General features: G+C 43.4%; 1 protein-coding gene across 1 annotated transcript in view; it reads right to left on the reverse strand.

The window, feature by feature from the left end:
* Positions 1 to 16,019, reverse strand: part of FBXW8 (F-box and WD repeat domain containing 8) — a 109,504-nt gene that overhangs the window by 55,331 nt on the left and 38,154 nt on the right. The window contains exon 5 of the mRNA XM_036448888.2: positions 5,330 to 5,487. Within this exon, the coding sequence (XP_036304781.1) occupies positions 5,330 to 5,487 (158 nt within the window). The remainder of the gene's footprint in view (positions 1 to 5,329; positions 5,488 to 16,019) is intronic.

The following is a 16,019-nucleotide window of genomic DNA, read 5'->3' on the forward strand; positions in this document are numbered from 1 at the left end:
CATGAGAACTTCCCTCTCCAGTGTTTCTTAAATTGGAGAGCTCTAGACCTCTAAGATTCAGCGTGTACTCTCAGCGTGAAAAACAAAGCATTAGAAGGCATGTAGGTGATCACTGGGTGCCAACAGCCTGTGACTACAAAATGCAAATTCAAATTCTGAAATCCCGCAGCTTGGTTCAGCTACAAAGTCAAAAGTTGCAGATTCTTTTTACTATTTTTATATTACCATAAAAAATGCCCAGATTTTAAAAATGTTCCTAAGGATCTCACAACTCCCGCCCATGATTGTATCTGTGGAACCTGTTTGAGGAATACTGCCCTATTAGTTACAAAGCATTCATAAGCAAGTGTAAAGCAAGTAGAATTTCAAACTCCTCTCACTGAAAATAGAAAAAAATCTTTAAAAAGCATTTTATTCAGTAATTTCCTCCATCACAGAAACAATCTCTATGGCTTGCCTTGGAAATCTAACACTCTAGACCGCACCAGGTGGCAGTCAACATTCAAGTTCAATGCCGTAAGAAATACTAGTATTTCCTCAACACAGAAATAACCACCTCAGTTCAGAATTCTGCATTTCCTTTTTTAACTCCACTCTGAACAGCTTTAAACTGTGAGCATTTATACCTTATATAAGTATTATACCTTATATAAATGTATACCTTTTCTGCAAGCATTCCTTCTGTTAATAAATTGTTTAAATTTACTAATGTATCCTATCTTTGAAAAGGAATATATTGAGTATTTTTGTTTGTTTGTTTTGTTTTGTCAGAAAGTTGTTCCATTTTATTTTGTTCACTGAGAGTCTAAGATTCCTAAATTTAAGCACAGTAGGCACAGGTTTCAGGCAAGAACTGATTACTGAAACTTCTAAAAGAAAAAAAGACCAGAAAAGAAAGGCCTTGAAAACAAAACAAAACACAAAATTCTCCCCATCCACAGCCAACTGTCTCAGCCATCTCCAAGCAATGCTTCAGTAATTTCATAACCCACTTCTCAAACTTCCATTTTGACCAGGGCAGGGGAGGAGATTGAATATTGCACTCAAAGGTTAGGGCACTACATTCAAATGTCATCATCCACATACAAATAAGAAACAGAAGCAAAATGATGAAGAGCTGATCTTTCACTAAACAAAATCAGTCTCCACAGCCGCCTAACTAAAACACAGTCCTGCTGCTCACTGCTGAAAAGAAGCTTGGAGAGACCCACTTCCATCCATTGTTAATATGTCAGTAAATGAGAAATCAGAGCCACTCCAGCCCAGGGCAGCCAGTCCCGGACAATGGAGCATGTGTGTGTCAGACAATGACACTGGGAGCGCTGCAGAAGTGGATAAGCCACTTTGCCTTGCTTGATGGCACCAAAGAAAGACGACTGTTGGCTGTCCCATCTAGGTTTCCACATGCTAAACTGCACTGGGTCCTGTCGCTCTTCTCCCCACTTTGGGGGAACAAGAACGAACTTCTTTGCACCTAAGAAGAGTGTAGCCTCATCTCTCTGCACAGAGTGAGTTTTCAAGACAAACTCTGTGAACAGGGAGTGGGTTTCCAGGACGCTGCCGTTCCCTAATGCTGTGGCTCAAGGCCAAAGGCAGGCAAGCATGGAGCAGATGGAGTCCTGGCAAGGTCTCCCACTGTCCCCGCATTAGCAGCATCTGCTCATTACTCAGAACCTTCGCCTGCTTTATCTAATGCTCCAGGAAAAGCATTCTGATTTGATTCATTTTGGTACGGTAACGTGCAACACAATTAGTGGTAAAATCAACTGGAGGATGGCCAGTGCTGACAATCGGAAACAAGGCAGAAGAAATATGAGGCCAGTGGGTTGGAATTCAAAAAATCACAACTGTGGATCACCTTGCCAAAGCTCAGTACCCCAGGTGGGTGTACAGTGTTCCTGCGCAGCAAGGAGGCTGAAGGGGATGAAGGGATGACTCACTGCCTCCCGAAGCCGTTTCCATCCCTCCTCTGGATCTGATTCTTTCTGTGTGCGGATCACCATCAGGTCTCAGCGGCTACAGAGCTTCCCGTTGGCACAACCAGGGAGCTGGAGTTCATTAACTCATTTTATTATCCCATTCTCCTCTTCTGTGGGGCACAGTTACAAATTTTATACAGCACACCCCACAAGGTAAGTTTCCTTTCTGCCCTGCTGTACCTAAGAAGAGCCTGTTCTCTGCTCCTGGAAAGGAGGAACGTGAAAATATACGTTTGATCATTTCAATCTGTCTTTGCCCAGAAGTAGCTCCTCATGAATATTTGGTATGAATACTGCCATGACAATCTGTTACACTGAAGTGAAACCGCAGACAATGCCACCTGAGGTCTGCGGAGAAAGTGAGAAGTTGTTGTTTACCGCAGAAATAGTAACAACCCCAATCAGACTGGTAAAACAAGCTCAGAGTCACAGAGAGGCAAGAAAACACAACAGCTCTTATCAAAGCTCAGTACCCCAGGAGGGTGTACAGTGTTTCTGCACAGCAAGGCAAGAAAAACACAACAGCTCCTAATATCAAAAGGAATTTTGATATCAAAATTCTAATATCAAAATACTAGTATCAAAAGGAATTTGAGACAGGTCAGATTTCAGTGTGAACGATGCAGGCATGGAAGTACTGCAGACTCTACCTAGAATAGGAACAGCTCCCAGAACAGGACACAAGTGATAATAAACAGGACGATGTGAATGTGAACAGCTGGACAGACCACTGGACCAGAACTTAACATCCAGAAGCAGACAAATACTAAAAGAATTCATACTTACAAACCTGTAAAGGCGCCACCTCCAACCAGTGAGTAGACAGAGATGGACTTTCTAAAAAGAGATGCTAGGAAAAGGATATACTCAAATGCATATATCATACTATTTCAGGATAGACAACCTCTTGCCATTTGTGACAACATAGATGAATCTTGAGTGTACTATGCTAAGTGAGATGGTCAGAAAGAGAAAGACAAATACTGTATAATCACTTATATATGGAATCTAAATAAGTCAAAACTGTAAAAAACAAACAAACAGTAAAATGATGGTTACCAGAGGAAATGATTGATGGCATCTAAAGGTATAAACCTATAACAAGTTGTAAATGAGCCATAAGGTTCTAATGCACAGTAAAATGAATTTAGACAATAATATTGTACCTGGCAATCAGGCTATACTATATAAATATATGAAAGTAACACACTTTGCACTTTAAACTATACAATGTTACATATCAAATTTATGCAATAAAAAAGATATGTTATTAAGTGAAAAAAGCCAACTTATGGATTACCATAAGGAAGTTTATCATCCTTTATTTTTAAAAGGGGCTATAAAAATTGATATCTGTATTCGCAATGCAAAAATACTGCAAGGATTAACAACAAACTGCTTTAGAATGGAGTTGACAAAAATGAATAGAAGCAAGACGTCCCAATATATTTTCATTGTGTTATTAGTTGTTTGTATTAGTTTGATTTTACATCTTCAAAAATATATGCTTAATCAAAAATATTAAACTATAAAGCCACTCCGTATGAATTAAAAATTAAAATCTTACACACACACACACAACTACCATCTAGAAAAATAACGCACACAGTTCACTGAAGAGGAGATGACAAATTAATAAGCTATTTTAAATAGTCCTTAGTCTTTCCTTTTGTTGTCTGGTGCAGAAAAATACCTAGCGTAGCGTCTGCGTGTGAAATGTGAGGGGGCTTAGAGGCAGAGGAACAGGGAGGAACACTGCTGGTCGAACTCCTGGTCGAGGGGACAATTTGCATATTAGCCTTTTATTACATAGGATATACACTGAGTGGCCAATTATGCTTTCAGAGATCATAATAATCTGGCCACTCAGTATATATTTTGGCAATTACGTGCCAAGTACATGCAGACAAAAGTAGTTTCTCTATCATATCTACATGGTCTCCCAGTGTTGGTGACAAAGACAATTTTAACCAACAATATAAACCTGCAGCACACTTGCACATCACCTCAAACTCTGTTTTCAAGCTCACAGATATGAGAAGTGGAGGTACAAGAGCTGGGTGCCTGTTTCTGTGTCTGTGCTCACTGTTACCTGACCAGCACTACGACCATGCAGGGTCCCAGGGACACAGCACAGTTCTGGATTCACCACTGATTAATGGCTCATCCGCAAGCAAATCACTTAACTGGGGGCTCTGGACCTCAGTTTCCCCTCCAGAAGAAAAATGTGCACGTGTGTGTGTGTGGCAGGGGAGGCTACTGGATACTTCTAACTCTGTATGATTCTAACTTAAAAGTACTACATTTCATTGATAATTTGGGAAGTAGCAAACACACTCAAGCTGCTCATATGTTATCTACCCAAGATCTCAATAAACAGATAAAAAAATACTATATACCAAAAGAAACCCAGCTTAGCCGGATATCTAGAGGCTGAATAAAAGACCATCAATACTGTCAAGCCAGAAGAACAGCATTCATGTTCTTAAAATACTAAAATGAAAATATTTTACAGATGTCAGCCCTAATTTTTTTCCAATGGCATATGAATATGAAATTCCCCATTAACTTATTTTACCACAGTGGTTTCCCTCTGAGCCAACCAATAACACTAACTCTGAAGATGTGCAATGGGGCCACGACATGAACACGAACATTCTCAACTATCTGTGGTCCAGCCCTCAGGCAAGTAGGGAAACAGTATTGGAAATTCAAATTTTACACTATAGTGAAGTCAGGAGCATGTGGAAGGAATATAGGATTTTCACGGCCATTTCAACTATTATTCCTATTAGCTATAAACTGCCAAGTATTCCTGTATTAGACTATTCTCACCTAATTCGGAAATCCACAGTTGCTTGTGTGCAAAAATCAGTCCCAGCAAGACAACATATTACCATAAATCATGTAAGTGCCAGAAAGCTAGGCCCTGACTTTTATTTTTCTATTTCCATATTTGTCAATAGATTATCTATGTCTACCCTTTTCACTGTTCCCTCTGAACTAGGCAGAGACTAAAGGAAAAGTAGGCCAAGTATATTTAATATTTTACACCAAACAAGTTCTTTGTTAAGATGGCTTGGCCCGCCCCACACCTGCCTCTCACACAGCCTGACAGCTCCAGCAGGAATGAAGCACCAGTGTAATGGGTGCTGTGCTCCGATGCCTACAAATGCACTGTGGGTTATTGGCCTACTTCTTCACATAAAGCAAAGAGTGTATGTGTGTGAACATGTGTGTGTGCCCACGTGTATGTATGGAGGGATTACATGTGGGAGCCGGCCACAGCTGCTTAATTTTTGTAAAGCTTTTTTTTTTCCTTAATAGGGAGGAGGGTTGTGGTTACTTACCATCCTCATAAGCTGCCACTGCCAGCGAGCTGTTTATCCTCACAAAGGAGACATATGGCTGCATTCCAGGCTCGTCGTCCTCATACTCGGAGTCCAGGAAGGGGGCTACGTAGTCCCAGGTGCGGGTGTCCCACACCCTCACGTCCCCTGATGTGTATCTGGAAAAGAAGGACCTCGTTGGTTCCAAGTGGAGACAGAGAGCAGGGCCTCAGTGGAGAGAACAGGGAGAGCCTGGGATAGAGTGGAACCACCCCTGGACCACCGCTCAGATGAGTGACTCCAATGGGAGAAACTGTCACCCTGGGAACAGAAAGGCTGTGAGCACCTTTCACATCCTCAGAGCACAATGCTGACAACTCCAAGAGAACACTAGACCATAAAGAAGTGGGCATCGAGATCTCCTTGTTTTTCCTTTTTCACTATTATAACCTTAAGTTCTTCCAGTAAAGAGGTCATGAGGACAAATTTGTAGAAGCCACGGTATTTACATACACACACAAACACACAAGAAAGACAGGCAGAGAGAAACTAAGGACTAATGGTTTTCCAGGCACAAGCTTTCTAATACCTCATCCACGCATCAGATTTGACTGATTAAAGTCCCTAAAGACTAATTGATTTGCTGAAACAATTAAATCTTGCCTTTAGCAGCCAGACAATGCTGCCTTCTCACGAAAAGCTCTTGCTGTAATGCATGACACTCCCAGTTTTGCCCACTTAGAAAATAGGAGCCCTCACTCTCCGCTATTACTGCTGCCACTACAGCAAATGAAGCTCTCCATCAACGCCCCGGCAGGGCCAGAACCTGAGCAGACCCGAGGCCACTAGGAAATGGACTGGCCAGATGATGAGGTGGTGCACTGCCTGCCACTGGGGTATTTACGCCAAGTTCCTTACATCTGCCACAGAGGGCTCCATTCAACACATACAGCAACTGTGGGGAGGCAGTCAGAGATGGGTGTAAGAGTCCGTATTTACTCACACAAACATAGACAATTTAGGCGGTTTCTAAGCCATTGTTCTTTCAGGGTTTCTTTTAACATATTTTTATTGATTTCAGAGAGGAAGACAGAAGCATCAATGATGAAAGAAAATCATCGATTGGCTGCCTCCTGCATGCTCCATCCTGGGGTCTGAGCCCAAAACCCGGGCATGTGCCCTGACCGGGAATCAAACCATGACCTCCTGGTTCATAGGTCGAGGCTCAACCCTTGAGCCACACCAGCCGGGCCTTTCAGGGTTTCTTTGATCCCATAATAACCTCTGAGGTTTATTTAATTACTGCAATGTATAGCATGATTCATTACAAAATAGTTATAGCTCAATTTCTCACGTGAGATTTCTTAATAAGGAAATTAAGAATACTCGTAATTTAGGAATGCTTCATTTACTCAAGGTAGTAAGTAGTCTTTCTCTCAAATTAATAACTGGCAGTACATACAAAGATTGTGTAATTCAAAGGTCATTCTGTCGCAGGTTCTCCAGGTTGGAGGATCCTCTCGCTGCAGACAGCACGTGGAGAGTGTGCGTGGAGAGCGCGCCAATAAGAGGCACGTGCTTTCTAACACTGGACTGATGGGCCTGTTTGACCACTCACCCTCAGTGGACAGAATCGCCCACTCCACGGTGCCATCAGCCGGTGCTGCACGAGCAAGGGTGGATGGCTGCTGGCTCCCGGGCCCTCCAGGCAGTGTTCCAGATGACCCTCCCTAACGAGGAACCCCACACAAGAACACACACCCACTGCACCACAACTTCCAGGCTCACCCTGCCTCTCCGGAAATGACCCAGGCAATCCCCGGAGTGAGGCCACTTCCTATTAGCGAGAGGCATTAAACAGAGATGACATGTTTGGAATTCTAGACTGTGTAAGGAGATTCTTAGGGTTAATGTCAAAGTGAAAGGAACTAGCCGATTCAGAAAAGAAAAGGTGAGAAGGATGACAATGTCTTTCAAACATTCAGAGAAGGTGGGGGAAGAAAGGGAATTTGGGGATGAGAGAACTAAAGAACTTGGAGAAAAAGAAATGCACAAACCAGGAAAATGTACTTCTATTCCATTAGTCTCAGCCATTCTGTCTCTCATTACCTGTACCTGGAGCCACACCAGTGGTCTCCATGTGGTCCTTTGCGGCACCTCAGGTGCCACAGAACAGAGGCGAGAATTTTGGTGGCTGAGTTCCACCCACCGCAGCCTCCTTTATATGATGAGGTTCCAGGTAAAACAACAACCACCCAAACTTCGAAAACTGCTGGATCCCACAACAGTGACCTGTGGGATGCAACGTGTGCTGTCTCATGGCTCAGGGAAGAGGCGAGCGGGAGGGCAGAGAGCCACAGAGAAGAGCACTCCTAATTACACATCTCACACTCCCAGTGAGCCTTTGCTTCCGTGAATGAAGTTGTCCCACTCACGCTGCGCCTCCACACGTTTAAGTTAAATATGTGCAGGCCTCAAAAGTTTCAGCTTAACACCAAAGTAGCCCGTTGCTGAATTCCTTATTTTGCTGGTGATTTTTTTTTTTTTTTTTTTTTTTGCCTGCGGCCCACACTGCAATAATGTTCAAATCGCTGCACCCTTTCTTCTCGTTCCCAGGAATGCCACACTAGTCTCCATCCCCCAAGCCCTCACAGCGTACCAGGCAGCAGCCCCCCTATATCTAAGCTTCTCCCACCGCCAGTCAACCCTGCACAAGCCCAGTCCTCAAAAATAATGGACTCCATGAATCATCCTGCCTCTCTCTTTGCAACGGTGTGTGACTATCTGACTGTTCATCTCCCCTACAAACCTACAAGCTTCTGAGGACAGGGGCTGGGTCTTGCTCACAGCCGTGGTTCAGTGGCTGGAATTGTCAGACTAGAAGAGCACTGGACACCCAGAAAGTCCTCGGTCAATACGGAGCCCTAACCCCTCACGGAATGAAGTTGTAATTACTGGCCTGGCACTGAGAACACTCCCCAGCTTAGCGCCCACTCCTCTTCCAGCCTCGCTTCCTCCTCGTCCGTAGCATGAGCCAGCCTCCACTCGTTGGCTTCTGAACACTCTTGCCTCTGAACCTCAGCTCACAGCACCCAACTTTTTGGAGGCCTTCCCTCCTCCCCACTCAGCCCAGTGGGTCTAAACCTTGAGTGCACATTATAGAATCACCTGGGATGCTTTTAAGACTCCCAGTACTCAAGCACACCCCAGACCAATTAAAACTGACTCTCTTGCCCTAACCGGTTTGGCTCAGTGGATAGAACGTCTGCCTGCGGACTAAAGGGTCCCAGGTTCGATTCCGGTCAAGGGCAGGTACCTTGGTTGCAGGCACATCCCCAGTAGGGGTTGTGCAGGAGGCAGCTGAACAATGTTTCTCTCTATCCCTCTCTCTTCCTCTCTGTAAAAAAATCAATAAAATATTTAAAAAAAAGAAAAGCTGACTCTCTTGCACAGCCAAGGTGGCTCAATGGTTGAGGGTTGTCCTATGAACCAGGAGGTCATGGTTCAACTCCCGGTCAGGACACATGCCAGGGTTGTGGGCTTGATTCCCAGTGTGTGCAGAGGCAGTCCATCGATGATTCTCTCTCATCATTGATGTTTCTATCTCTCTTTTCTTCTCCCTACTCTCTGAAATCAATAAAAATAATTAAAAACAAAAACAAAGAACTGACTCTCTGAAGGTAGAACCAGGTATCAATATTTCCAAAGTGCTGCCAAGATTGAGAATCTCTAACTTGCCCCAAGTCCACTAACTCCTCAAGGTCTAGCAAAGGCTCTCCTCCTCCATGAAACCTTCTCTAACACAACTACCATGCCCATATCTGAGGAAACGGCATTCATTGCTACATTCCTTGTCTCCTCACTGTGAAGTCCTCGTGAAGGCCATATCCCAATGCCACAGCCTCCACCACAGTGCCTTACACACCGCTAACAGTAAACAAATGGCTGAAAGGGGCCATCCACAAGTAACTAAATGGTTTGAGTGGCACCTCCTTCCATATCTGCTGCCCACCTTCCAGTGCTATTGATCAATGAAACACCCAGAATGCACACATCAATATGCATTAGAATTCTTGCATGTGTTTCTAAACTGATTAAAGTCATTATAAAACACAAGATAAGCTAAATTATTTCAGTAAACATAGCCATTTGAATTAACTCCATTCTTCATGGCTAAAGAGCATGGTAATAACACAAACATTTTGTTGCAAAAGGACCCAGGAAGGAAAATGTAAGCGACTTTACATCTCTTTCATGATAGGAACAGAGAATAAATAGAGTGATGACTACACTGCAGGTTCTAAAATCTAACACAAGTGAAAGCAACCACAGCAGTGGCAATGGGACTCAGTGCTAAAGAAACACGTTTTCGCCAGGGTAAAACACTGGTAGGGCAGAGGGACCTGGACCAAACCTTCACCGTGATCTACAAGCACTTACCAACGTTGGCCAGCAGAAGCAAGAACAGACATTCAAGCAAGGTAGGGGAAAGGGTTGATTTTTCTCCAGAGCTCCAGATGTCTTTATCGCTGCCTAATGGCAATTACACTCAACCAATTAAGACCCCACTATGACAGTTGCATTGTCAGTAAGCCTTTGGACCCCAACGCTGATGGCTCTCTAATTAGTGCCCGTGCAAAGTACAACTGCAACTAATGGAAGAACACTAAAGAAACAATGAAGAAGCAGCTTTTCCAAACCAGTAAGGAGTCCCAGCCATGGCATGGGCCAGTGAAACTGTATGCCTTCGCCATCTTTTTTTATGCCTGGCAAGGCTGAGTTTACCTCCGAGTAAATGGGTCACAGACCACAGCTGATTTTTTGTTGAAAAAATGGGAATAGAGCCTCTCTCAAGCTCAGCACGCCAGAGCAATTGCCAATTTAAAATGATTTATCACCAAAGAGCTTTCATTAACTTGTAAGTCTCCAATAAACAGACTACTGATTTGGACTAAAAGACCGCAAGAAAAAGAGGGAAGACATACAGCTAAAAATGACCTTTAACCTTTCTTTTCATATAAATGTCCAGCAGGGTGAGGAGGGGCATGGTTTCCTTTTGCTTCCAGGTGCCAGCTCCTCTTTGCTAAAAATAATGTTTGTCAAAGCTCTTCATAATAGCCTGGGCGTTTTGATTTAAGAAAGCTGGAAATGGGGTTAAGTGACTTACACAAGGTCACAAGAAACATTTTAGCGACGCAGCTGGGATCAAAACAGGTTCTTGGGCTTTTTTCAACCTGCTGCTTAGCCAATAAGCCACTCCATCTCCTCAGATGACAGTCTTTAAACTAATACAGCTTTTAAGAACCATCCCCATTTAAGTGCAATATAAGGAATTTATTGTTTTCAATATTGTGACTCAGGCTTGCAGGACACAGCCCCTGACCCGAACTCATCAATTCTATCACTGTGTCTCAACTGGAAGGCAAGAAGCCAACAGCAGTAACACAAAAGCTCAGGATGCTGGCAAGGAGTGTGGCTGGGCAGATGCCATGTGCCTCCCACACCTGCTTCCCAGGTGACGTGGGGGGACATATGGAGTGGATGGTAAGACTTCACCCTCTACAGGGCCATACTCTCAGCTCCCCTTCTCCCAAAGAAGTTACCATTCTCTTCTGAACAGGTACTCACGCAGCCAAAAGAAGCCTTGTTAGGAGTGAGGCCTCAGACCAAGACCAGCAAAAGGTTTCATTTGTGTGTCAAATCCAATAAATTAGTAGTGGCTGCCTATTGCTCTGTGTTGAGAAGGATCCTGAGCTGTATTCCATCCAGCTCACCAGATCAATAAGTGCTATAAAGGGTTATCTATGCCCAGTGTCAGTTTGCGAGTGAGAGTGGCAGCATACCTACAAGTTATTTGCATCTCCGCCCCATACTAAACCCTACCTAGCCAACTCCTTACCATCCTTCCAGACTCAGCTGAGAAGTCATTTCCCAGGAGAACCCAGCTGCCTCTGAGATTGTAGGTGCCTCTCCCGGCACGTTCTGGTTCCCTGCTCATCCCCTACTCTACCACCACCCCCCCCCCCACACACACACACACACACTGTCTACAGTCCTGGGTCAGGCTGGGAGCGAGGGAGATATCCTTGCCACAAGCAAGAGATGTGTCTGCAGCATTTATCTGTGCTTGTAAATGTTGAATGAAGCTCCTGACTTAAAACTTACACGATGAAGTGATTTAAAGGCTACAGAGCAATTAGGCAGAGGCCCCTAACAGTACAGCACCCACATCGCAACAAACATCTATTCCCTTAATGTGTGGAGGTTTTAAGAACTACTCGCATACTCCATCCTTTCGTTAGCAATACCAAAGATTACAAATCAATGAAATCAAGAGTATTTACTGTTTTCTATGAAACGTGGCTGCGTTGTATTACGCAATTAACAAAATGAACTCAGTCCCACGGTGCAGTCTTTTTGTGGAAATGCACTCCTGCAAACATCAAGTGCAGCTTAAGACGCATCAATTGAAAAATAATGAACATCTTAATGGACCTTACGAGATACATGCACTACACACTTAAAACTGTTTTCCATACATCTTGGTTAATCACAATCAATAGAGCCAGAGTCAATGATGATTATGCGGAGTTATTGTAGCTGTGGCCCTTCCCATTATTCCTTGGAGAACCAGAGATGGATAAATGCAATCATGAGTTCACCAGTATTTATTAAGGACATTCTGGAGCTCCTTCATTAAGGACATAATAAATGCAATGCTCTCCTCTTGTCTCTTATCAATATCTTACCTCAGACTTATTTACCAGAAGAGCATGTATACCTCACAGCAGAAAATAAATAAATTTAAAAGTATTTTTAAAAAGAGGTCCCTAACGGGTAATGATCAAATTCCTTATGGGAAGCAGCCCAATACCATAATAAGCAGCAGCACAAAATCAATATAAAATGAGGCTGAAAGGGTAACTGACAAGAGAAAGTTTTGTGTGCGTTTTTTTAAAGGAAAAGACAAAGTATGACTTAGTAAGTATAAATATGGGGTGACATTTGCCTCATGCAACTTTTATCACCAGCCTGTATTTAAAAAAACATTTGTTATCTGAAGAGCTGCAAAGTAGTCCTAGGTATTATCCATTTTTTATACCTTGACATTGAAACAGGATCTTTAGGGAAATATAGGCAGGATTATGGAATTTTTTAAATTGGGGCCCAAGGAAAAACACATGGCTACAGACTGGGAGAAGGTACATCTCCATAAGACAAGGAAGCCAGGTGCAGCTTCATTTCCATAAGACAAGGGAACTGGAAGTAACCACACACACACAAAAAGTATATATTTAAAAAATAGAGGAGGAGGAGGAAGAAAGCCCAGAAGGAATGGAAGGACTATGAGGGAGGAGGGCCTCAGAATCACTATAGTAATCACTTTGAAAGGGAATGCTGACCCAATCAGAAGGGATATCAGGACACAGCCTTTATTAGCCATGGACACAGGAAGTCTGTGGAACCTTTTCCCCTCCCCAGGTGGGAATCCATTCTGTGGGACTCTTTCTCTCTCCCCACGTGGGAGTCTGTCCTTGTTCTTCAATAAATCTCTGCCTTTGCTATACTACCCTCTGTCCATGGATTTATTCTTCGATTCCGGCGGACAAAGAATCTGGTTCCAGTCCAAAAATTCCATATCAACATGAAATTAGTAAGAGTATCGAATACACCATCCTTGAGGTCTTTGGCTCTTGATAGAAAATATTTTTTAAATTCAGGGCAAATATACTCTATTTCTGATCAAAGCCATATTTTGGCATGGTACCTGGTCAATACAAAGGCACGTTTTTAATTATTGGAATAACTGGAGGAAAAGGTGGCTAAGAATAAGGTTAACATTCTACTGGAAGTGCCACTAGGCAAACTGAACCAAGCAGAGACTCAGTGCAGATATAAACTAGCTCAGAATTTTGCTTCCTGTCTAGACCCTCTCAAATCTGATGTCCAGGTTGTGTGGACAGACAGAGCTAATGAAAATGAAAGCCACAACAACAGCCCGAGGTCACTCGGCAGCCTGAGAGGTGTGGTGGCACGCTTGCCTCGAAGGGAACAGAGAGGGATAAAATGCATGAGAGCAAATGGGACAACTGAATATGTTTAGGGAGAGAGAGCTAACCTTTGCAACATTAAATGACACATTTTTCTCTCTGCCCACACTTGGCAGAAGAGAAACATGGACACAGTGAGTCACTGTTCTAGTAAAGGTGGGGACTGGATCCTAAAGGCATTTCCTATCAGTGGAAAACCACTTAGGAAGGCTGAGAAAAACCTAAATACAAAGACAGTGCCTGACATTTTAAAAACCAGAAGTGGGGGAAATGGTCCTATAATGTAAACAGAAGTGTGCTTTCTCGTGCACACTGGCACCCTTCACACTTAGGAATGGTAATAACAGTGAGGAGGGAGCTTATAGCGAACACCACCACACTCCTGGGCCTCTGAGAAAAGCCTCTGACGGGCTAATAGCTTGATGGTTAGCAGAGCAGAGCAGCTCAAGGCCTCCAATGACCAGCCTGCCTTTCTCCGGTGAGCTTCACCTGCGAGGCTCTCCCTCACTAGGTGGCAGCACAGGAAACAGGCTCCTGGCCAATTATACCTAGACCCACATCTCGGGTTCTCTAACGTGACCTCTTTGAACTCATGACATCATCTGTTTTCAACACTCTTCCCTCCCAGCATGCATCTGGGGAGCAAGAGTGGCCTGGGCGTCACAGAGCAGCGCAGGGATGCCTTCATAGCATCTTTCATTGTTTCTTCCCTCTTTTTATTAGTGACAAACACAAACTGAAAAACACTGTAAAATTCTCAGAGCTGTCGCCACCAAAAACCAAAATAAAACAAGAAACAAACAACAAACACACTTTCTGATCACTTCTTATCAACACACTTTCCACCGTGTTTTCCCGAAAATAAGACATCCTCCGAAAATAAGACCTAGCGCATGAAATAATAAGACATCCCCTGAAAATAAGATCTAGCGCATCTTTGGAAGCAAAAATTAACATAAGACACCGTCTTATTTTCGGGGAAACAGGGTAGATAACATCTCTTTCTGTAAATACAGTACAAGGAGAGCACACCCTGGACCTCAGATAATTTCAGGAGTGATATCAGATCGCAGAGAAAGTGCAGCCGGAGGCTGAACCCCAAGAGCAGCAGACAGGTGGCTTATTGTACAGAGATTGGTGGCTTTGCAACACCAAGTTTTCTCAAGTTAAAGAGGTAGGAAATTTTAGCTGGAAAACCAAAGTACAGGCAGTGTCTGAATGTCTAAGTCACGGATGGAGGGACTTCACTTACCTAACAACAAAGAAAACAACTGGCTCCGGCATTTTCTGGGAACGCGCTACGGGGCCAAGTGAGAGCGCAGAAAGGCCAGGGGAAGGCAGGGCAGGAGGCAGCGGGTCAAAGATGCAGTGAGGAAGCTCAGAGAGCGTAGGGCCTCAGACATAGAAGAAGCTTTCCTTCCGTCCACACATCCCCCTAGTTTCCTGGCTGCTAAGACTGGTGTTAGGGGCTGAGGACACAAAGATGCTCAGTTCATCGTCTTCACCTATAAGAGGGGTCCAGTTTACAAGATCCAATGGCACAAGAGGCCGAAGGGGAGGGGGCAAAAAAGACCACTGGTTTGCGACCCCTGGGACCTGTGAGAGTGTCCTCAGGGGGAGGGCGGGAAAGGAACCCCTCTGCAGGAGGCCAAGATGTGGGTAGTAAACAAGGGGCGTGTGCTCTATTTATGGTCTTCATAGAAAGCAGGTTTATTCCAGAGAGCAGGCTGGAGGGATGGTTTAGATGGCAAAGCAAAAAGTTAAATTGGAAAGAAGTTGAGGGTGATGAGGCAATTTAAAATAATTTAACCTAGAAAGTCTAAAAATTCACTCTTCTAAATTTATCTATGGGACTCTAGCCTAGGAAAACAATTAGACTAGGAAAAGGTAATGGAAGAACTTTAACTCTTTAGTCTACACACTTCTAAGAAATTCAAAGTTTCTATAATAAGCATGGGTTTTATACTTTTTAAATAAGATTTACAGTACTAAAAAGGGAAAAATCTACAAACCTCTATACAGAAAATATTCACACTGTATAATAACAAAACACATGAAATGACTTTAATGTCTAGCACTAGGGAAATGAGTAAGTAAGAAAGTTAGGATATAATTGTATCCTAGGAACTTCTGTAACAAATCAAATGTAATGAAATGTATATAACAACATGGAAAAAACGTCATCAGTTTAGTGAGGGGAAAGGCCAAAGTGTAATGTAGGCTATGATATATTATGTAGAAATATGTATTTTTAAAATCTACTGAAAAATAAACTATACACATCAAAAACCATAACCAGCATTGTGTTAGCATGCAAAGATTCAGATGGCTCTCTTCTCCACTTTCTAACAGTTCTATAAAAACAGCATGGCTTTGTTGCTGCTTTTATTTTTAACAGAAAAGAAAGATGCATGCCACAAAAGGAAAACAAAAATGATACAATAACAGACAAGCAGTCAGAATGGCAAAGGAGGGCTGGCCAAGCAGCCCCGATGCAGGCTCTGTGTGGACACTACAGAGGCACAGCGAAGTGGTCCAGGCACGCGTGCCAATCCTGGCTCATCACACCGCTCTGGACCAGTTATCTCACACAAAATGAGTGTCTGGGAATAGACAATCTCTAAAGTGCCTTCCAGGTTTAAAATCGTATGATTCGCGCT

The sequence above is a fragment of the Pipistrellus kuhlii genome, unplaced genomic scaffold (assembly GCF_014108245.1).
Source record: "Pipistrellus kuhlii isolate mPipKuh1 unplaced genomic scaffold, mPipKuh1.p scaffold_m20_p_20, whole genome shotgun sequence".
NCBI lineage: Eukaryota > Metazoa > Chordata > Mammalia > Chiroptera > Vespertilionidae > Pipistrellus > Pipistrellus kuhlii.